At 40.6% G+C, this 23,170-nt stretch overlaps 1 protein-coding gene across 1 annotated transcript in view; it reads right to left on the bottom strand.

Moving 5' to 3' along the window:
* The window catches only part of ADAMTS2 (ADAM metallopeptidase with thrombospondin type 1 motif 2), a 173,291-nt gene that overhangs the window by 105,983 nt on the left and 44,138 nt on the right, over positions 1–23,170 (bottom strand). Inside the window, exon 3 of the mRNA XM_064672116.1 lies at positions 4,628–4,787. Coding sequence (XP_064528186.1) covers positions 4,628–4,787 — 160 coding nt within the window. The remainder of the gene's footprint in view (positions 1–4,627; positions 4,788–23,170) is intronic.

The raw sequence follows: 23,170 nt of genomic DNA, 5'->3' as shown, positions 1-23,170 counted from the left end.
ATTCTTATGGCCAGGGGGATGTTAGCACCCTCAACATCAAAAAAGGAAACAGTAACAGAATTTAAACCAAAAAAAAACAAAAACAAACAAAAAACAAACAAACAAACCACTTAAAATTATGGGTTTTGCCCCAAAAAGTGCATCACAGGGTCACATAAAACGATCACATCATTCAGCATCAAGCCACTTCCCCTCTGCAGGTCTGACCACCAGCAGTGGCAAGTATTGCCACGGGAAGAGGTCACAAGTCTCCAGCAGAGGCTGTGAGCCTGTCTGTCCACCCTGTCAGCCCACAGCCTATTCATGACAGGACTTGTGTCAGATTGGGTTTGGCCATTCCAAGGGATTTAATTGGCACTTGCAGAAACAACAACTTCCTGGTTTAAGCACATTTGGGGAGTTACCTTGCTGTCTTCCTCGGTAATAAACTGTTCCTGGCTAAGGTCATCTTTCATCTGCACAGTAAATAAAACTGTCACTAAAGCTGAGTTTCTGTTTCTCATCAATCAAGCAATACAGTAAAACTCAGAGCACCATATTTAAACAATGATTTTGAGAGAAAAGGCCAACCTTAAGGAAGTTTTAGTATAATCATTTCCTCTCAGCTGATCAACATAACAGACACAGTAATTTAGCTGGGGAAATGTGATATTAAAGCTTACAAGCCTGATAATCAGGTTGTCTTTAGAGACAAAAAAATCAAGCTGGCTTTCCAGACCTCATCATAGCCATCAATCAAATACTTACCATCTCTTCACTTTACATCCAAAGAACATTTAAGAAAAAAACCAACCTACTCTAGCTCATCTATTTAATTCCAGTTTTATCATGTAGCTAGTTTTACTGCTATGAAGCAACATTTTTCATGTTTGTAAGAAGGAATTCAACTGGAAATATTAAAATATTTTCAACATGCTGCTTATTTTTATCTAGAGGAAGATAAATTACTATATACATGCAAGCAGTAAGAGCAGTCGCCAGAAAAAATAGAATTTATTCTCGCCATACCTGCAATACATCAGCCACTACATGAAAATATTTCTCTTTCTGAAACAATTAGCCTAATTTGTATTGACCTCACACAGACCCACACAGTTTTACTCTGCTGAAGATTATGACTTGCCTAAAACGTGATGCTTACATTTTTCCAGTACATTGACAAATGGTACTGTTTGAGAGGGGAAGAGGAGGCAGAAATATTACACCCCATACTCTGTCATTCTCGCCAACACCAGATAATCCCACACCAGTCAAAACAAGTCATTCAGGCTGCCAAAACAACTATTTACGTTTCCCAATATTCTGATAGCGTTTTATGTAAATGCAGAAGCAAACCTGGCACAGTCTGAAATCAGAGCAGAGCTCTGCCGCTCCTTTCAGGGCAGATCCTTCCCAGGACATTCCACTGCTCAAAACCCAGCACGTCGGCAGAGCCTTCACAAAACTAGATGCATGCCTTGATCCCACCAGGGGTTAGGAGGTCGTGGGGTTTGTTTGTTTATATTTTTTAAACAGATGGAATAAAATCTCAATTTCTTTTGCTATAATATTAAAATATAGACAGCATCGTATGGAAAATGCTAGAATAACCCTGCTGTCAGGTTCACATCACCGTATCTGTTGACATAATTAGAGTTTATTTCCATGGTGTGGAAAATGAAATTTTTTTTAAAATTTATTTTTTTTTTTTTTTTTTTTTTGGTGAATCTACACTCACAACCAGTCAGTGGATCTTCCATTAGTTCTGGTTGTCTTCTGGGAAGTTCAGCTGTTCATCAGCTTCAGGGGTCTCTCTCCTGCTGTCCTGCAGCTCCATGTTGGAGCTCTCTGCCTGGGCAGCCATGGGAGATGCATGTTGAGTAGCAAGTTCTTCAACAAACTACTCAACAAAAAAACTGCATTCAGTAGTAAACCCCAAAGCCTTGTGTTGTGTGAGGTCCAGTGTGGCCACTGTTCACTGCAGACCCAAGTCCTTGAAATGACAACTGACCCACCCAACTCCAAGTTCATGGAGCTTTCCATTCCTTCCCCTCCTGTTTCACTGGGGAGAGAACATCTTGTCCTATTTCTTGTGAAAAGAGTGCCAGAAATAGAAATATTTATAAGGAATTTGTATCTATCTATCCAAAGCGAAACATTCAAAAATCATGACTCACAATCCCCTCCCAAATCATGGGATTAAATTAGCATATCATGGGACTTTGAAAGATGCTGTCTTAAAAACTATGGAATACATAAACTTTGTGTTACTCATTACCTTAAAATATTTACACAGCCAGAAACTAAAGATTTTTTTCAACAGTTAAAAGAACCAGAAGCTTACCTAGGAAAAAAAAAATCATCACATATTCATAAGATTCCTGGAGGCTGGACCTTTAAAAATAGTCCAAGTGTTACAATTCATCACATGTAAATTTATGGGATTTGGTAACAATGCAGTTGTCTCCAGGGATGTTGGAAGAGGGGGAGTGCTCTTGGTTAACCTCCTTTTTTTTTTTTTTAATAGATACAGCATGCTGAAAGTGCCCTACTAAGTATTTCCTAAATCAGCCCATCGATCAATTTAGAGCACTATGGAAACACGCAGCACAGCGCCCTTCTCAACACCCAGTCACTAAATGTTTTGATGTTTGTTAAACCAAAACTCAATGCATTCTGTAAAGAGACAAACTGGGAAATAAAATTACAATTTCTGAAAGCACGTCCTTTCCGTGCCTGTTGCCTAGAGCAAGTCAGAGGTGGGAAGCCAGGTTTAATAAAAAGTAGAGAACAGACCATTTTGGAGTGCCTGTTCACTTTCTTTGTTAAAGGCAAAGAATTGCATGGAAAAAAAATCCCCTTTGCACTGCAGTAGGTTATTTCCAAAATGAAAACTAATCTGTAACTAAGTTTACAATCAAAAGATGGTGGGGTAGAAAGGAAGACTACTTAGATTACTAAATATTTCTTTACTTTAAAATGTGAACTATCACAACTATTCCCACCTATCCCCAACTCCTGCTGATCCAGACAAGGTCACTGCTACGTCTCAGCCTGGCCCGCATGAGTTCAGCCTCGCTGTTCAACCCCCCAGTGCTGGCTGAAGGCTTTGATTGCTTTGTGCCTTTGTACCAGAGCCTGCAAACTCCAGCCCTTGTGCAAGTGAGGTGACAGACACGGAAGTCTGGTGGCATCAGACACGGTGTGTGGCTTTGCTGCCCGGCACGGCGGGCAGTGCCACCCTCAGCTCCTCGAGAAGCCACACAGCACTTGAGAGGGGTGTTTTCAGACACTGCTGTCAGAGCCTCCTCTCGCAGGTACTGCATGCCAATAACTGGAGCTGATCTACAGTTTACACTTTGCTGTGTACCAGACTCCTACTCCTGAGGAATATTTACCATCCAAAACCAAAAATACTGCCATAAGGTGTGAACGAAATCAAGTCTCTTTTGTTTAGGAGGAAACACAGTGAGCGGCTGATATTTTCCAACACGCAATATTTTTATAAACATCTACTAATAGAGTAACTTCCATCCTATCTACCATCCAATCCTTCTGGGATTGTGGCTCTCAGACTCCTGCATTCCCCAGCTCTGCTCCACAGTGAGTACAAAGGCAACCAGAAGAGTCTCCCCACAGCACTGTGTCAGCCACAAAATTACATGGGTTATTTCCAAGGTGGAAAAAAAAGGTTGGTTGAATGCTATTGCTTGCTTTCTTTTTAATCCTTGTTCCCATTTGAACAGTGAGAAACTTCTATTGTTCACATGACCCTAATTTCAGTGCTTCACCTCTCTGGCTCTCTGTTCCTTCCTTCCTATACTTGAAAACCTATTATACTGAAATAAGATAATACTAGGGTATGAGTGACAAATAACTCTGCAGTTTGGTACACACATTTGGAACAAAAATGTAGCTATTTTGTTGTTTCCACTCAAATGACCCAGTTAATTTCAGTGTTAACATCAGCTGTCAAAACATCTACTTACCAGATTTGCATCCCTTATTTGTTTAGAAAAAAGGATGCAATATCCAAGCAGTTATCAGACAAATAGAAAACACTGCATAGAATTGGTGTTTATGTTTAATTCCTGCTATTCCATCACTGTCTATCACATACTTAATACGTTAAATTCCACACTTGGTAGCACATAAATAAATCAAGACAGTTTGTGTTCATACTGGAGATACCATTATTCCCTGTTGGGATCAATCCAGCCCAGCAAAGACACTCAGTGAGAAGCCCATGTACCACATTAGCCTTGGTGTCCTTGTTGCAGCCTTCCAACACAGCCTCTGCCAAGCCAGCAGTGCCACCTGCCCCCAGCACAGGCACCTCTGCACTGCTGTGTCATCCACCACCCCCCTCTTCTGCTCTCACCCGGGGACTCAGTGGGACACACAACTTTATGTTGGCTATCTCTGGAGCCAAGGAAACTCTTTAAAGCAAAGTCATTTCCACCATCCTGGAGATGGTTTTGGCTGCTGCAATGTTTGCTTATCCCAGGTAAAGTGTTCAACTCCTTCCACACTTTTTCATCCTTGGAGGGAGAAGAACACATTTCATTCTCAAGGATACAAAAGCCAGAAGTAGCAGATCACACTGACTACCTGCCTTCAGCTACACTTTATACATCACTTGCCTTACCTTTATACAGGGTATCCACATTCTCAAGAGGAAGCTGCTTCTTGGCAGCTGCTCTGCGATAGACCACGTGTGTTCTGCCTCCTCCCTCCTCCTCCTCCCGGGTTCCCTTCTCCAGAGGCTCAATGAAGAACTCGTCCTTGTCCGTGCGGATCATGCCAGCCTGTAGGGACAGGGCAGAGATGGAACACTTGGCATTACTGCACATACAGCAGGCGTTGTGAGTAAACAGTTACAATATGCTTAAGCACACTTTAGTGCTCCCTGGAGAGCAATTAGGATGCAGAAAGGAAACCAGGTGAATTCTTTATTAGAGCAAAACAAAGCATCACTTCCCCAGCTTGACAAGAAAGGACAAAAGGTACAACCCTGAGCCTAAAGGACTTCTCCTTGAGCCACATGAGTGAAGTATAGGTTTAAGAATCTGTCTAGGAAACACCCTCTCCATTAAAAAACAGCTAAAATGCAGGTTATGATGACCTTAGCTATCCATCAAGCCCACACCGCCCCAGTGTTTACTATTTCTGCTAAATAAAGGATCAGTTCATGCCATAAGCTGGTCCTGATGTGCAGCTCTAGTCAAAAAATGTAGAGTCAGCCTTTCTGTTCAGGAGCAGGATGGAAAAATACTATGTCTTACTTGCAAGCAGATAAGCTTTGTGATTATTCCCCCCTTGACATAAAGGGTTCAGCCGACAAAATAATCTTTCAAGAATTAGCCACAACTAGTTTTAAAAAAGTGTCAGTAGTGCATTGTTAAAAAATAAATCTTATGCAGACTGGACAGATACGCTGGTATGAAAAAAGAAATTTGCACTTCTACAGAGCACCCCTAAGGAATATCATCCAAGCAATTTTCACTATGTTCAGGAGAAACCCTCATAAAGACCGAAAACTTTAAAAAGAAAAAGACTTTTCATCATCTTTATGCAGGTGAAGTAACTTGGGCACCTGGATGATTTGGGTTTGTCTCCTCTTGCAGTCCTGCCCTACTGCAGAAGATCACAGCAGCCAAGAGCTGCTTGCAGAGATGGTTGGCTTGAATCAATTTTTCTGCATATATTTGAACATCCATGTTTGAGAACTCAAAATAATGAACTCTCAGCTTGTAGACAGAAAGTCTTGCTAATGACATGAATGAAATTGTTCAGATGATTATCGAGAGAAGCTCCAGATCCAACCTTCAGAAGCTCCTTCATCATGCTCTTTCCCTCTCTGCCCACTGATGATCCTGAAGTCACTGGAGTTCCAAGCTGGACACAGGAGAACACCTCAACACTGTGACACACTTCATCTTGCTATCTGAGCTTCTGGGAGCCTAAATTCCCTGTTTGCTGAAGGCCTATCTCAAGCTTCAGGAGAACCAGTTTTGGCTCCTTTGAACCCAGAATCCTCACTTGAAACAAGTATCATCTAAACACTCTTCTCATAACCCCACACTGAAGTTCTCATACAACACATATTTTTCTTCTACAAGCAGCAAACTACATTCCTACTGCTATAAATACAGTATGTTCACTAGTTCCCTCCTTGGAAAAATGTCAGGTTCATCTGTCATGTCTTAACTTACATTAGGCAAAATTTCCAGTCCCAGAATTCATATATATAATGTATACAAAAACAGATTGAAGAGGAAGGATTAAAGAGGCAAAATTATATCGAAGCAATTTAAACTGATGCCATCCTGCCTGTATAGAGAAAACTGAATTTGAAATCATGTCCTGTTTCTTCTTATCTAATTTAGATTCCACATCAGACATAGAAAAGGTGAGACAGGCTCAGTAGGCTCAAGGAAACCAAAACAACCAAGAAAATAAGTACTGAACCCAGAGAGACAAAAGCTGATCTTTTGCTGTAAAATGGAATACATGAAAAATTCAGAGGTGATGTTACCCTCCTTTTAATGTGTATTCCAATTGCATTACACACACACACTTCTTCTAGATATTAAGTATTATATCCAGAAATCCTGAAATCTTGTTTTAAATGCACAACTAAAGATCAAGAAGGAGCAAACATTTGTGAGCTCAGCTGCACAGGGTATGATGCAAACACCATACATATGCTCAGGAGAAATACACTGAGAGCTTGACTGTAGTGAAAAAAAAAAAAGTGATTTTGTTTTTTCTAAGTTAAAAAAAAAAAAAAGCATGGCTGTGCACAGGTTCCTATGTATTTCTGGGTTCATTAAACCTAGTGTTAACTAAGCATCTAATGCCAGACCTTGGTTTGGAATGCAGACCATAATTCAGGATACTGGGGAAAATGCTGCTGTACACTGTATGCAGCAGGGAATACTGATGGGAGTTTGGAGGAATTTAGATCTTCTAAGAATATTAACAGATAAGCAACTTCTACACTCAGTAGTTGAACTGATTAGACAGAAGCACAACTGTTATAGGTGAACTTTAGCTTCCAGGGCATGGTGGCCTTTTGGAAATGAAAACAGTTGGTCAGAGTGAACTCTCCCTCCTGAGAAGATGAAGGTGACACCTGAGAAACATATCAATTATTTTTGGTTGGAATTATTAGGAAAGAATGTGTGTTTGAACTGTTCAAGAATTACATATTTTTATGTATTGCGTGTCCTACACAGTCTTTGATTTAGCCAACATATCGTCATGAAATAATTAAAGAAAAAATGGCTTTTTCAAGATTTTAAGAAGAAAATTCATTTAGATGGCAAGGCAGAATTCCTACAGCAATCCACAGGTCAAGCCAACTGCCTAATAATATAACCACAGTTATAAATGATTCATTAAGAAATATGTGGGGCTCCTGAAAGTCTCCACCACACATTTCCTTGCTGCTTTGAGCAAGACATTTAACCTCTTTACTTCCATTTCTCCACCTGTGAGGCAGCATAACAACAGTCTTGCAGGATAATTACAAGGGCTGATTTGTTATTTTTTTTGCCAAGTGCTTTGAACATGAAGTACTCAAGATCAATTGCCTATTGCATTTTTTTCTGATACTACTCAAAACAACCTCAAAAAACCACCATGAAAGGGAGATTGCTTTTAGTCATCAACCCAACACCAGCGTTGTGCAGGGGTTTGTACACATCCTTCACCTTCCATCAGTCCTGTTCTTATCCACAGATGCCATCACCCTTGTGCCAGCCAGCCTGTCATGCCAAGACAACTGTCAGACAACCACCAAGTTCATGATGACAACAGAGAGCATTAAAGTTGCTGCAATTTCCTGGAGAAATTGCAGTCTCTGGGTGACTAAAACAGAAATGCTGTATTGTTTGAGCACACCTGTTCCTTTCCTTCAATTAGAAGGTCTTCAGAAAATTATTGGACAGAATTAGGCATGGGATTGCACATCCTCATGGAAAGGAATTCCAATTCTGGAAAAAAATGCTGAGCTAACTGTTACCTCTTCCCCTCCTTTTCTGGGACTTTTAACTTGAAACTGAACTGCATATGGGAATATTGCTAAATAATGATGGCAGGAGAGACTATGTCCTGTGACTAATGAAAATATAAATTAATGGAAAAACTGTTTGCCTTTGGAATGCACCAAACTGTAGCAAAGAGTCTATAATATTCCACTATTTCCCAAAGCGGGATATCCCCAGGCCTTTCTTCCAGGGGCTTTTAGATCCCAGCTGCAAATTACTCAAGTCAAGCACTGCTTGGCACTCATTAATATGCATTAAAGACTAAAGCAGAAGACACTTAATCAAAAGGAAACAGCAGTTCAGAGAATCAAAACCTCTGCTAAGGTTACCAAGGCAGTTATTTAGAAGTGAAAGCCACACAGGAAAAAACTCACAAGGAAGGCAGAGAGTGACTGTCCTGTCTAATTACGACATGAATTACATTGACATGCCACAGATCAGTCCATTGCAACACACAGGGTTGGTGTTTAGAGTTCCACTAATCTCTTTTGGGGTTAACAGGGCTCCCGTGCATCCCTGAAGACCTCCTTCCATGGTTCTCAAGGACCACAGGATCTACATATACTGGCAATGCCAGCAGCCACATGGGCTTTCTGCCTAAATTAATTACAATAATCCTGTCCACCACGATGGAGATCTCCTCTCCAGCCCAGGAGACCTGCCAGTGCTTTGCCACCGCACCACAGAGCTCAGTTGAAAAGCAGGTTTCTTCTCCCTTCTCCTCAACACTCTCAACCCTTCTTGCATTTCTAAAGACACTCTTTAGAAGTCTAATTTGACAGAAAAACTGCCTGGCATATTTAGATGTACAGAAAACTCCAGGTTTCAGAGCGTTAGCTCCTGTGGATAATTAAATGTCTCTCTGGCTCTGCACTTGGTGAGTGACTTAATTGTCTCCTCATTCCCATTCACATCACAGCTCCCTGTTCTGGGCTGTAATGAAGTAACCCATCTAACTGCTGCTTCAGGACTCCAGAGCCTCGGCCCATCCTGTAACCGCAAGTTTAATTAATGCTCATTTTCTTCCTCATTAGTACAGCTTTACAAAGTTTCTCTCACTGCCATGTAAAGGCAGATTTACTTCCCGATCTCTGAGCACATGATACACATAGGAAGATAAAATTAAATGTGAACAAACATGAAATTAATATAAAAAATCATGTGTCTCCTTAGTTAATTAAACCAGTAGCCTACAAAACCAGAGTGTTTCAGAAATTCTTAGAAACAACATTTCTGTAAATAAAGAGCTTTTTGGGTTTTTTGAGTATCTGAGTCTTAAAAAGGTAACTAGCCAAATGACATACCTGTGTATGAACAAATCCTAAATACAGCCTTGAATTTCAGATTATTTTCCTGAAACCAAAGGGAGCTACAAAATATCTGATATTTAATCTCAGTGCCTGGGTTATGAGCCTGCACTCCCTGTGATACCAGTGAAGGCTCCAGAAGGGAATTCGCACTATAGGGTCCTCCCAACAATCAATTCACAGAGAAGATGAGAGAGATATGCATTTAACTATATAGTTGCCAAAAATACTCTGTAGATGACTTGAAAGAGAAAATATTTATATTTGCAGGACAACATGTTGGACAACATCTAATTCTATGTTTATATCAACACATCTGTACCCTAAATACACAACTGTTAGACATTTGACCAAACTGGCACTAGTATAGCAGAGAATTAGAAAGCAAATTCCACGTGCTAATTTTATGATCCTTTTCTAGGTCTGAGAACCACAGGAACATGCTTTTTCCAAACAATAACAGACCTGTCCTTCCAGTGCTGAAGTCAAGAATGGAAATGCTGTTTGTTCAGTTCCATTAGAATGGACCTGATGCACCAGGAGCAAGATCACCTGGGGAATGAGGCAGAGTGAAGGACATACCACAGACCTTCTAAACTCATCCCTGCCCACATGGGGTCTCTCAATGTTTTCCCTTCTGCAGTGTCTTCATTCCCAACCACACAGTACACTGATTCAGGAAAAGATGTGTTTGGCATTTTATTTCCATTTAGCTTAATTCATGTAGGTAACAATGAAAAAAAAAAAAAACACAAAACCAAAAACCCTTCCTATGTCATATTTGCATTTGATTCTTTGAGAACATGCCTTGAACTACTGAAGTATTGCAGAGGAAGAATTGTGCAGTGCTGCAAATTCATCTTCTGTCACAGTGAAATGAGGGACTGAAGGAATTGTAGCAAATATTTGGAACATACTGGCACTTACTTTGCTGGATGCTGCTGCTGCCTTAAAGCTACACCTATCTATTCAGGCTGGAGGAGGAAGTTTTCAACTGAACATTTATATTTTTATTACTCTTAGTATTTTTCAGCTTTTTTTCAAGTTGGTTTGCAATTAAGTTGCTTTATTTTTGTATATCCCCAAAAAAATAAGGGGGCGAATAATTAAGGATACACATAGGAATTACAGAGCCAGACTAGCAGAGACACAGAGCCTGCTGGGTAACTCTATGGAAGCCGTGTGTTCCTTAGGGTCCCCATTTATTCTCTGCAGAATGGGGATAAGGTCACATTTTTACTGTACTTTGAGATCTACTAATGAACAGCACCATACAGGAGCTATTCCACAGCCCGCTTTCTACTGTCCTTGTTGCTCAAGGGAGGATGGATATCCATCCATTCATGCATTTACACGCTTCCACTGCTACCAAAAATAAAATTTTGTCCCCGGAGCCCAGCTTAGAGACTACACAGTCGCAGGTGTGATTGATAACAGCAGGGGGACAAATCTGAGCCAATATAACTGAAGTTATGAGAGCTGCATTAGTTACAGCAGATGAGGATCTGAACCCAAATCTTGCAGTTGTATGGTATAACTCATTTTAGAAACTCAAAAGGGTTTTCTGTGGTTTTTAAGGGACACAATAGTGAGACAGACTGTGTCTCATTCTCACTGGACCATCGAGCAAACAGACACAAAGCGATATCACAAAGCAGTGCCAGCAAATTTCCAGACTAGGGTCCTGGCCATAATGCCTGGCTTTCGCCAGTGAGCAATGTTAAAAACATTGCTTCCAACTTCTCTGTCTTTACAAGAAAATTACCACATTCTCTCCTCTGCCACTCAGCACCTGCCCAGGGCCAGCAGCACCAGCAGACCGAGGCCACGACCCCAAGCACCACTTCCCTCCAGTAAATCTCCTGTGTCTGTCCCCCATAATCTGCCCTGTCCTAGCAGCCACTCGCCTATGAATTCCTGCAGATCACAAGAGGTAAATCTCATTTTCAAAAGGTTTAGGTAATACAAAACCCCACGACTTTCTGTATTTGCCATAGATACTCCTTTTGCAGAGTACAGCCGGCAAAAGCATAAGAGAGGCTTCTGAGCAGGGAAATTCAGAGCTGGAAACAGCACAGCACCTCTACCAGGGTGGCTTCCACCTTTGGGATACCTCTACATGACCAGTAGGAACCTCGTCTGCAATGAGCTCAACTGCAAGAGCTGTTACAATCCTGTAGCTTTTTAAACACAACCAGTATTTTCACCTAAAATAATGCTTCAGCAAGAACATTTTGGAAAGTCTCTAGGCTTGATGTCCACAGGTATGTGTAATTCCAAGTGGGGAAGAGATGAGTTATTAAATAGCTGTTAAGAATGAAAATGATAAATGCGGCAGATCTTGCCGACTCAGGGGATTGTAAACTTGATTGCTGTTGTTGCAAGCAGGGAATAGTAATTGCAGTTCCCTGCAACAGAGTTTCTCAGTTTTAATCTTTCAGGGAGGAAAAGCATGAATATCAAGCCCATGAATTTGCTAACAGCAAGATCCAAAAAGATTAACTTTCCCAATTTTATCACAGGGAACCATTTGAAATAAAGCATTTCTGAGGACACTTTGACAAAACACATAGTTGAGTCCTACCCTCAGCAATAAAATTAATTGACATTCTGCAAGAAAACAAAACAAGCCTGACTGGAAAGCTCTTCAGCTCAAACCTTCACAAAATGGGACAGTTGCAACACAAGTTTCTTTTCAAAAATACATTTGCTTAAGGCACAAATCACCACCCACTGAAGTCAACGGGTGTCACATTCATAAATCTCAAGGCCAGAATTTATAAATGGATTCATAAATATTAAAGTAGTTTAGTCTGATGTTCTATATAAGATAGGCCAAAGACTTTCACCAAAGCATTGCTGCAGACTCACAAAAATTGTCTTCATCCTGAATTCAGCAGGACTGGATCAAATCCATTAATGGTTAGGAAATGGAGTCTGAGTCTTTGCTATGGTAAACAGGATAAAAAGATCCAGACTACAAACTAAGGTTTACAATATTTTAAAAAAAATAATATACTAAATTCATCTGAGTGAAAACTTAGCATTTAAAGTAATTTAAATTTTCCTATAAAAACCCCAACTCTTCCCTTAGGAAGATGTTCTGCAGCAATGCATATTCCAGGGGAGAGCATGGCCTGCAGAGCATAAGTTGCAGGGCAGCAGGAGTCAGCTCTGGCCTGGGCCATTCCCATCTCCTCTTTCTCCCAGTGCCACACCAGCCCTTCTTACAGAGCAGCTCCAGTGCCCACACTGCCACACAGTGCATAGGCTCAGGGAGCTCACCCCAAAATCACCACCCTACTGAGATGTGCACCTTGGCAGAACCCAGTGTCCATGATCTGCAGTCTCTGACATTCGCAAGACCCCCAGCAGGTAAAAATTCCCCCCTAGGAGAGAGCATCTCACACCCTCTTCACACCATTCCATGAAACAGCTCATAACCCAAATCCAACCACAGGTCCAGGAATTCATGGCTTGGAAATCAGACAGGGTCCTTCCCTGCTAAATGCAAGTTTTACTCTAACTGGATGCTCATAAGGGTGTGGGAAAACAAAAGTAACAAAAGGTTATTACTGCTGGGGCTTGTTTTTCTCTCCACATCCTATGGACAGATTTATTTTAACCTTCTCTCCCTTACTCTGTTTCAGAGAAATGAACCTGGAAAGCCGTTATCCAAATGGGAGCACGAAAAACTAATGAGAGATGAGCTTTCAATTTTATACTGCACTCAGTTGTAGGCTCCCAGTACAAGATGTCAACAAAGTGCAAGATACAGTACAGAAACTAAAATAATTAATCCCCGGAGGAACAGGCTTATTAAGAAGGATTAAATCAAAGAATTAATGTGCACTATTTGTCTGTATGACAAAGAGGAAGGGAGGCATATGATAACTCTCCAAGATTTGAAAGCATAGAGAGAATAAGAATTGTTGATGAGAAAAGCTTGGACATACCAGGAAACAAACAAAAAAAGAAACTCTGACAGAAATTTTATCCTGTAATATTATAGGCAGCCTTATGCAAAACCAACTCAAAAACTTGTCCATAAAATTCTTTAAATTAACATTTAAATTAACATTCCTTATTCTTTACATTGCTGGCACCTACAGTTCAAGGAACAAGGTTTAATCATTGCACAATAACAAATACATTTTAGCAGACTTCTGCAGAGGAAGAAATAAAGAACATCAACTGAGTCTAAAACAGGCTCAGGGAACACAGCAGTAGTTGGTGATTTACATCCTTGGAAAAGTAAAGTCAAACATGAGATAGGTTAAGACACCAAAGACATTCACTCACCACTGGCCAGTTTTGAGGACAAGATAAGGCCTTGCATGGACACCTGGTCCAACAGAGTGTGGCTCATGTGATTTTCTCTTTCCCTCATTTTGATCACCTCCAGTTTTTCATGGGTTTTGCTGCTTTGTGTTTTTCCTGATATTTTTCTTCTCCACTCCTACCAAGGTTGCAGCTACTAACAAAACAATTTAATATTGTGTGAATTGAAGAACAAGAATGTTCCCTCTGCCTGTTCCTTAGACTGTGGCTCTGGTAACCATAAACTTTTCACCATACTCCAAGCAGCAGAAAAGAACTTAAATTACCTACATACACACACAAACCTCTAAAGGACAAAACCACAGTTAGATAATAACTGTAGAAACCTGAAATAATAGCAAGTGTTGAAGTAGAAGGTAGAGTGTTGGAAACATTTTGTTTTGGAAAACAAAGTGTACCTATATTCTTAGGCAAAAGTTAAAAAAAATGCATTTTCTCAAAATAAATAGAAATTAAGATCCAGCAGCAACCAGAAATTGGACACAACATATATCAAGTCAAATGAAGCCTGTAAAGGATGCACTCCCTGAACAAAAGAGGATATAGAAAATACATGCAAAGCAAGAAGCATAAATCAGCCTGTAAATCTTTCAGAACTACTAGAAATCAAATTACACACCATATGTCAGTGGGCTAATGTATTCACACCAGTAGAGCTGGGTTAGCACATTCTGGTAAGTTTACAAGTGGTGTGTGTTTATTTGGACAATACTACTACCACAGAAGATAGTAAGGAAGTTCTTTCAAGAGGTGGTTTCCATACTTTACACATCTACTGTAAAATGATGTGACTTTCTTACTTAAAGCTGCCTTTAAATCTCATGAGATTGTTTTATAATTAAACAGGCATTATTAATTTAGACTACTAGGCAGAGAGGAAAAAAAAACAAACCATATCTGTAGCTTTTGAGCCAACAACAATGCTTAAAAACTTCTCAAAATCTGTTGTCCAAATACAGTTACAAGAACTACAAGCCAGGAATCTGGATCTAGAAAACAGAGGCTCCAACCAACTTCTGTGCACCCCAGACCAGACCTTACTGATGGTAAGTTGTGGCTATATGACCAGTGAGCCACTGAGCATCACAGTGAACTTCCAGTGGTTTTGAAAAATTACAAAGAAATTACAAAAAATTACAAAGAGTCCTCACTCTTCCACTTTGAATTTGCTGCTAGCTACAGAATTTAGGTTAGAGACAGTACTATCAGGAGCCCAAGAGGCAGAACTCAGGAAGATCAGGGAATGAGTGCAGAGGAAGCTGGCAAATAGAAGCTAACACTGACAAAAACCTGAAACGCTTTGTCAGAAACATTTAACCAACCTACGCATCTTACAAAATCCTAAATTAGCTACTTCCAACTCAGGTAAAGGATGGACAACTATTGCAACGAGTTCAATGAAGATTTCCTCTCGCTCTACAAAGACAATCTGTACCAAAACAGGGGAAAAAAAAAAAAGAAAAAAAAAAGAAAAAAGAAAAAAAGGATGTTTAAATATGGGATAAAAAAAGATAAGACAGATGGCATTATTTTGTTGTTACACAAGTCATTGGTATAGCTGCATTGAAAACACTGGATGCAGGATGCCTGCAAATACAACCAAACTGAAATGTTTCCAAAGAAGCTGAATGAGAATGACCAGAACCTCAAAACCACTCTCATTTCAGCAGGGAGACTGAAAATGCTAGATATTTGTTTTAATATGAATGAGAAAGACAGAGGAAAACAATTAATGGTATAATAAGGAATACCTGAAAGTCATCTCTTCATTTCACAATAAAGAGAGAGTATCAATTAAATTAAAACATGCTTTCCCCTGCCTCCCTCTGCCTAAAACAAATAACAGAGTAACTCCACGGTTTTTATTCTCCAGCTGACATCTTACAGCAAATTAAAGACCATTAGTACAAACAGTGAGGAGCCTCAGAAGCTCCAGGGTGCCCCAGAAAGGACAGAAGCAGGTCTGGACTTCTTGGTCTTGGATTCCTGCCAGACCAAAAGACTTTATTAAATGAAAATGCCCAGAGGATCCCAAAGAGAAAAATCTCTTTTAGTTTATTTGTTTAACTAGTAGTATTGCTTCATATTTACAGGTTGAGTCTGTACTGGTAGCTTTTTGTTTTTACAAGTCCTGTTCCAGCTGACCCTGGTTTCACAGGACTTACACCTACTGTGACAGTTTTACAACCTGTTGTAGCTGCCCCACGCAGCACAGCCAAAGCCAAGCTGTTCTTTTGGTAACACCGTCAGGCTTCATCGCTCTCCTTCAACAGGTTTCAAGTTCTATTTAGGGTACCTCATCTCTATGGTAACTGCCAACACCACGGAGCTTCACAGCACCGTGCTGGAGGAAAGCAATCCCCCCTTCCTCACTGGGGAAATGAGATGAGGGAAAACTGGATGACTTGTTCAAGGATATGTAAGAGCTGTGTGACAGAGATGGGAAACCAAATGTCCTGAAGAACCAAGTCCAGTGTCTGATCTATAAGATGCCTTTTTCACTCCTACCAGCAAAACCACACGCTCCAGGCAGCTCTCAGCATCAGAGTCACTTCCAACCAGAGCGAGGTTCTCAGTTTACAGAGCAGGAGTGTTATGGGAGCATTTTGGGATATGTCATTGCACACTCTATCCCTGTTCTACTCTGCTGCAAGTTGGTCAATGAACAACCCTCACCCACCAGCATGGCCACCAGTCCAGGCTGGCCACTGCACTGCAATGAGGAGCTTAACACAATTAGACTCTCCTGGGATTCATCTGAACTTTGGGGAAGCAGGAATTTCACAAAACTCTAAAGGTTGTTTTAAAAAGTTTTCCAGATTTTTTCGTTTTTCACATAGTCTGCAATTCTCCTTCCTGGCTTTTGAAAAACGACACACAGCTGTGCTTTGGATCACAGCTGTGACTTTTGGCAGCAGGCAGAGGAGGCCCAATGCTGGGCTGGGGTAGCCAATGTCACCCTGAGCTGTCTGGTGCTTCTCATCAGTAAGGAGGGACCAGTCCCCCTCACTGGCATGGCAGGGTGCAGCTATTGCAGGCTCCTGCTCTGTCACAGCATTTCTGTGAAACTACGAAATACCCCCTGGATCTCCTCTCCTGAGTACAACCAGTGGGTAAAAATGACCACATGCATGAAAGGCAATGGAGAAGATATAGGAGAAAAATCTAATGAGTGTTGTGTTGCCTCCCCATTTGAAGCCAGTTTTCTTTCTTGTATTTGCTACCTGAAGCTTTTGTTTTGTTATATTTGGTCTGTTCTGGTGTTATCCAGGCTCCTACCAATTCTCAGCATCTTATTTTCACATCCACGTTTTCCACAGTTTCTGAACATATTTTCTGCCTTTTCCAAAGAGCTCGCTGGGCTCTGTGTCGTTGCAGAACAGATGGCACAACACTTAGATTTGCTTTAGTAAACGGACAAATGTGATTGCTTTGTTCTTCTCAGCTCACATCTGTGCTCAGTGGAGAACTCTGCCCCTGCAAGCCAGGCAGCCAGGGACAGGGATGCAGTGTCCATCAGCTGGCAGCAGGGCAGGACCAGGTACTCTCCAAACCTCCTGGAGCTGAACTGGCACTCGGGCAGCATTGGCAAATGCAGACACAGCACATCCCAGTAAGCAGCACAAGAATCAAAACACCAATAGCCACCTTCCTCCCAAGTCCACAGGAATAACAGACCTTGGGAAAGCATTAAAGTGCAGGGGGAGGTAGGGAGAATGAGGAGTACAAAAGAACAAGATACGCTGACTCTCTCAGAAGAGCCTGAGGACAAGTACTGTCATTTTTAGCCATATTTCAACTTCTAAGGCAACCTCCCATCAGTCACAATTACAGTATGTGGAAGGAACCTGTTCCATCTTGGAAAGCCAGAGGCCACTTAGCCTCATGACACAGACCATGATCAGACCCAGCTTCTCTCACAGAGTACAGAGCAGTGAAAATTAACCCCTGGCCTGCCAAGTGCTCTGCTGTGGTGGCAGCCACATGCAGCAAGCCATCCCTGAAAGTTTTGACTGGTCATGGATGAAACAGTCTTTAAATATCCAGGTATGGCTAGAAAATATCATGCTTATAGAGATGACAACACTCATTCTTCAGATGGGCTCTTCTTTGCCCACAAAGCACAAACACATAAACACAGAGGGCCCACAGTGGCATGTCCAGGGGAGCTCTTCAGTTAGTGGTCCAGATTTCTTCAGGGCACAAGAGCCTCATAAGAGAGAAGATGATGAGTTCATGCTTCCAACTGATCAAATCAGCAACCAGAGGTACATTGGAAGGAGCCTTTCCTCCTTCTCCACAATCTCACCAGCCCATTTCAGAGAGACCACAGGGAAATAGCTCAGGCCACTTCAATTCATTAAGGAATTTTCAGACACACGTTTTAGGTTTTCATTTGGGCTAACACTCATTGGAAACATGATAAACTACCATGAGAAGGAGATGTCATTTTTCAATCCCAGAGGAGAAAGAGAGGAAGTATAAGGAAGGTTAATGAGCCCTGAGGTCTTGTTTGGGGAAAAAAAAACAGTGTAGAAGAAAGGGATTATTAAAACACCTGTGTGCTCCCAGAGCTCAGACTCCTCCTGGATTTACCTTGGTCTTGTGATCCTCAAAGTACTACATTTGGGATGTCTTAACTTTATCAGCCAACATTAATATAAACAAAATTTTAAATGCATTAATGCATCCTTGGTCATAAACACATAAGCATGTTCACAGGAACCAGATTATTTCAGCATGATCCAGTTTTTTCATCCACTCATTAACTACTACATTTACAAGTGTGTTTATTTGTAACTAACTGATAAAGGTAATGACCCTTAATAGCTCTGACAGAAAAAATCCTTTGGAGCTACTTCCTACCTTGGGCAAAGAGGTAGAAAAGAGAGCAGAGTAGTGAAGGCTAACATTTTTCTATAACCTTTTTAAGGGTTTTCTTACAGAGTTACTGCTGATTTTTTTATAGTTTATTGGAGGAAAAGAAAAAGTCATTTTAGTTCAGTCTCAGAGGAACTGAAAACTACATTTTTTTTTATTTGACTCTCTCCAACTCTCTTTCTGTATCCCTCAAGAGTGCACAAAATTTTGCTTTTTTTCCGCATCTTGCAGAGATTTTTTAAAAATTAGCATAATGCTTTAAAATTAATTGCATTTTTAAAATAAGAATAACTCCAGCTTTCTTGCAGGCAACTACTGAAGTGAAACACATGATTATGCAAACCACAACCAATATTTTGGTGCCAAAAATACAGCTCAGCAGAGAGATGTATAAATGCTGGCCAAACCTTGGAAAATTCAAGTTACAGAAGTAGATAACAGAACTCTCCTTTCAGCAGCTATTCAAATTTCCTTCCTTTTTAACTTCCTTGGAAAGGGATCAATTAAAAACCAAACATTAATTCAACTTCTGCACCATCCTTTTCTACTGCTTCTGTCTCATGGGGGAAACTAAAATCACACCTTAAAAATTCTCCTTAACATCTCCACTCCGACAGCAAAGTCACTTGCTGTGGCCAGAGCTCTCTGTGCTCAGCTGCTGTGCCTGAGCAGTCATGGGGCTATAAATGCAAAACCTCAAAAACTACAAAATTCAGGTAGCAGCAACTGGTCTTTGAGACTCTGCTCTTCTCCAAGACTTGCATGTGACTCTGCAGCAATCAAAACACTTGGCACACGTGGAAGATGTGTGCAAACAGAGGGGTTTCCAATTTTACAAGTGATTCATAAGGGAGAAATTGCCGAAGGACCCATTTCCTTTCAAATGCCTTTTTGTGCCCTGCCAAGGTAAACTTGGGCACTTGTATGTTTCTGATCAGTACTTCTACAAATGTTTTAGAGGGATAAAATTAACATGCAGGGACTCTTAACTACATCTTATAAAAAAAGAGCTGAAATATAATTGTATGCATAAAAAGTAAACTTATTTTTGAAAACCTAGACCTAGCCTTCAGTGAAGAATACAGACAAAGACCAGCCAGGTATCTGGCATGTACCTCTAAAATGACAGCTGGGGCCTGGTATTGGGAGGCCCCTGTGAATTTAATGGGAAAAAAAATTTCCTTAAATTAGAATATAAGTACCACAGACCAACTTTGCAGAACATACACATGTAGAGATCAGCACAGACCATGTGATCACATTATCTAATGTGACTACAACATTTTTCAAAAGCATTTGATTCATATGGAAAACGTGCGGATAGCAAAGCCTCGAAAGAAGCTCCCCCACCTGTCACCTTTCCCTCCAGTAACTCCTGTCTCACCCACTAGTCATGTAAGCCTGCAACTCTTCTTAGCAAGGAAAGGATTAATCACACTCAGTTCTCACTGGAAATGCCTAAACCAGAATAGTCAGCGCTCTTAATATCAACACACATGGCTGTAGCAAAGACCTTGGACACTGTGCTTAAGAAAGCATATCCCTCCATGCAGTACATACCTATGGGGATCTGATCTCATTCTGCTACTATGCAGAAGATGGGTGAGTTAATGGGCTGATTTTTTTTTCCATTTGTCTTCCAGTGATCCGTTTTGCATCTTTTCATTTAAGCAATACAGATAAGACCTAGATCCTCTTGCGTGAGCTAATGCTCATTAATAATACACATAGGTTTATTAAAATTTGTTCTTCCTCTTTTCTTTGACTCAAATATAAGGAACTGTGCACTGAAAAAAAGACCCATATATATAGATATTTGGGGGTATTGTCTTTTTGTGCATTTCAAACAGCACAATTTGCCTCCCCTACACACCCCGTTTAAGGATGTATAATATCAAATCAAAACAGGTTATGTTCATCTCATCTATTATTAACCAAGAAACTTCTATAGAGATTTGAGTATATGTTTACTCTGTGAAAACCTACACAGTATAATCTACAGCTAAGAGCAATACTAGATACCTACATAATCAGAGAAAATGCAGGAAGAATCCTGCAAAGCACATCAGCAAAAGCTAAATAGATCCTAGTATATTGCTCTGACTCTGTGGAAAAAGGAGAACAAATATTGAACATGCAGTATTACCATTTATTTCTGCTGAAGTAGCTCAGGAGTAAAGAGGCATTGTGTAAATATACAATCCACAAATTGCAGATGATCAAACCACAGCCTTGCACACAAGGATTAGATACAAAAAACAAACCAGGAGTGGGGTAAACATCAAGTAATCAGGAAGAATTAGGATCTGCCAATACAAAGCAGCTGGAGAGCTTGAGTTTGCCCAAGACAAGTGCAGATACCCAGGTGCACATGGCAGAGGCTGCATCGCTCACACACTGTTACACAGCTCATGGGCCTGTCTCCTGCCTGCTGCAGCTTGCACAGGGAATCATAGGATAATTTAGGTTGGAAAAGACCTTTAAGATCATTGAGTCCAACTGCAATATGAGCAATCCAAGGCACAGGGCCCCGGGGGCTGACTCCATATGGGAGGCACATGTCAGGCTGAGGGCATAACCATGCAAGAAATGATGAAAAAGCAACACAGGTTACAACAGATTGCCAGTTATCAATTCAAATGAGACAAATGGTCCCTGTGGGCAATGCTATTTCAAGAAGTGTCTACCTGGCAGGGGAGCAGCCAAGTCCAGGAGCGTGGGCTGCCAGCCTGTGCTTCCCTGAAGTTGCACTTTCAGGACTCTTCCAGCAACACACAGTTGGGGTAAATTATACACATTTCTTCCAGTTCTTATGGAATTTTAAATTGCATTTATAATGACAACTTGATCACTGAGACAGAAAGGAAAAAAGAGGCAGCAAAATAGGGTGTTTCACAAGGTCAGCATCACTTCCCAGCTTGCAGGAGTCCCCAGCCCCAGCACAGTGTGATAAAGTGTGCAGCCTGAGCCACTGCAGGCAGCAAACCTGGGGCAGGCAACACACAGCACCTCATCAAATAAGCAGCAATATACATGCCTAATGCCTTTAATTCTGTGTATTGCAATCTGGTGCATTAATAAAGCCTGTTATAAAGGGCAAAAGAAAATGTGAAGCAATTTCTACAGATCAATGTGCCTGGAAATATTACATTAGGTTCCAGTTTAGAAAAAGCGTAAAGATACATGGTTGTCATTAGCTGACAAGATTTGTGAAAATTATGGAAAAGGTAGTTGAAAGGAACTAATTCTTGCTACTGTGCAATTGAGTCCATGTTTTAAAAACAAGTAAAACTAAAACTAAAAATAAAGTACCCACAAATCAGCAATCTACTTGTTGAAAATTTTATACTCTCTGGGCCTGACATGGACTTGTTCTGACCCATTATTAGGAACAGAGGAACACACAAAAAGTCAGAGTTCCTCTTCATTAATTCTGCAAAATTGAGGCCTGAAGAAGTCAACACTAAAATGTTGCCATGATTGAGATGGCCTTTGTATATTAGTTACTATGAAAATCAGAAGTTCAGTTTCAAAGACAGAAACAAATTCAATGGTTTATTTTTAATATTGAAATTGCTTCCTCTGCCTTCTAATGAAATAATTTTTTGGCAGAACAGCTGTCCAGAACATGAAATTCTGGCAAATACTACAATATTCCCATGCATTCCTGAATCAGAATACCCTGGAATCTTAGTCAATTCTTTCAACAAAGCAAAAATTATCAAGTTACAATAATCTAATGGAAAAAATAGAAAAATAAATCATGACATTTCTGTGTCCAGTGTAACGGATGAGCTTCTGAACATCAACTGCTCACAGCAAATCTCTTGTAAATGAGCTACAAAGTAAGGATTGCTGACAGAAATTATTTGATGCATAATTTTAATTAACAACTAAATTCAAGTAAGTCACGCTTTATTCCCAGGCAATTCAAAATAGGAAAAGGTGACATTCATAAAATAAATTACTCTTTATGAATTATTCACCCAGTTCTAATATCTTTTGCAGAATTTCCAATCTGTTCACTAAACCCTACTGTGAAAAGCTCAATACCATATTCATTAAAATAAACTTAACGTAACTGAACCCTGAAGGAAAGCACACACAGATCATCACTACAACCAACTCTTCTACATCTGAAATCCCTATTTTACACAAATGCAGAATGTGTTCCCTTACCTGCTCTTCAAAAGACATATCAACACCTGGATTACAAGTGCTATCCTTCAAAAGAAACTAAAGGTATTGGGGCATGACCTACTGACCTACTTCAAGACAATCACTGGCAGACTCAGAAGACGTTGCCTCTCTCCTCACAGTGGCTGGATATTGTAAACCTCAGGATGAAGCCCTAATCATAGACTTTCCCCTTGCCATGTGCAAGAAGATGTTTAAGATAAGGTGAGTCAGGGGCTATGAGAGTAAACTTTCCATGTCCTGACCTCTCCCTTGCACTAAATCATCGCCTGGGTCTGCCCTCCAAGAGCAGGAAACTCTGACTCCCGAAACAGCAACTCTCTTGGTCCACACTGCCAGGATGCAATCATAGATCCTCTGGTGACTCATGAACTTAAATCCTACAACAAGGCAAGAAAACCTAACATATTC

This window comes from Pseudopipra pipra, chromosome 15, assembly GCF_036250125.1.
Source record: "Pseudopipra pipra isolate bDixPip1 chromosome 15, bDixPip1.hap1, whole genome shotgun sequence".
Lineage (NCBI taxonomy): Eukaryota > Metazoa > Chordata > Aves > Passeriformes > Pipridae > Pseudopipra > Pseudopipra pipra.
The sequence above is the reverse complement of the archived record's forward strand: the minus strand, read 5'-3'. Positions and strand labels throughout refer to the sequence as shown.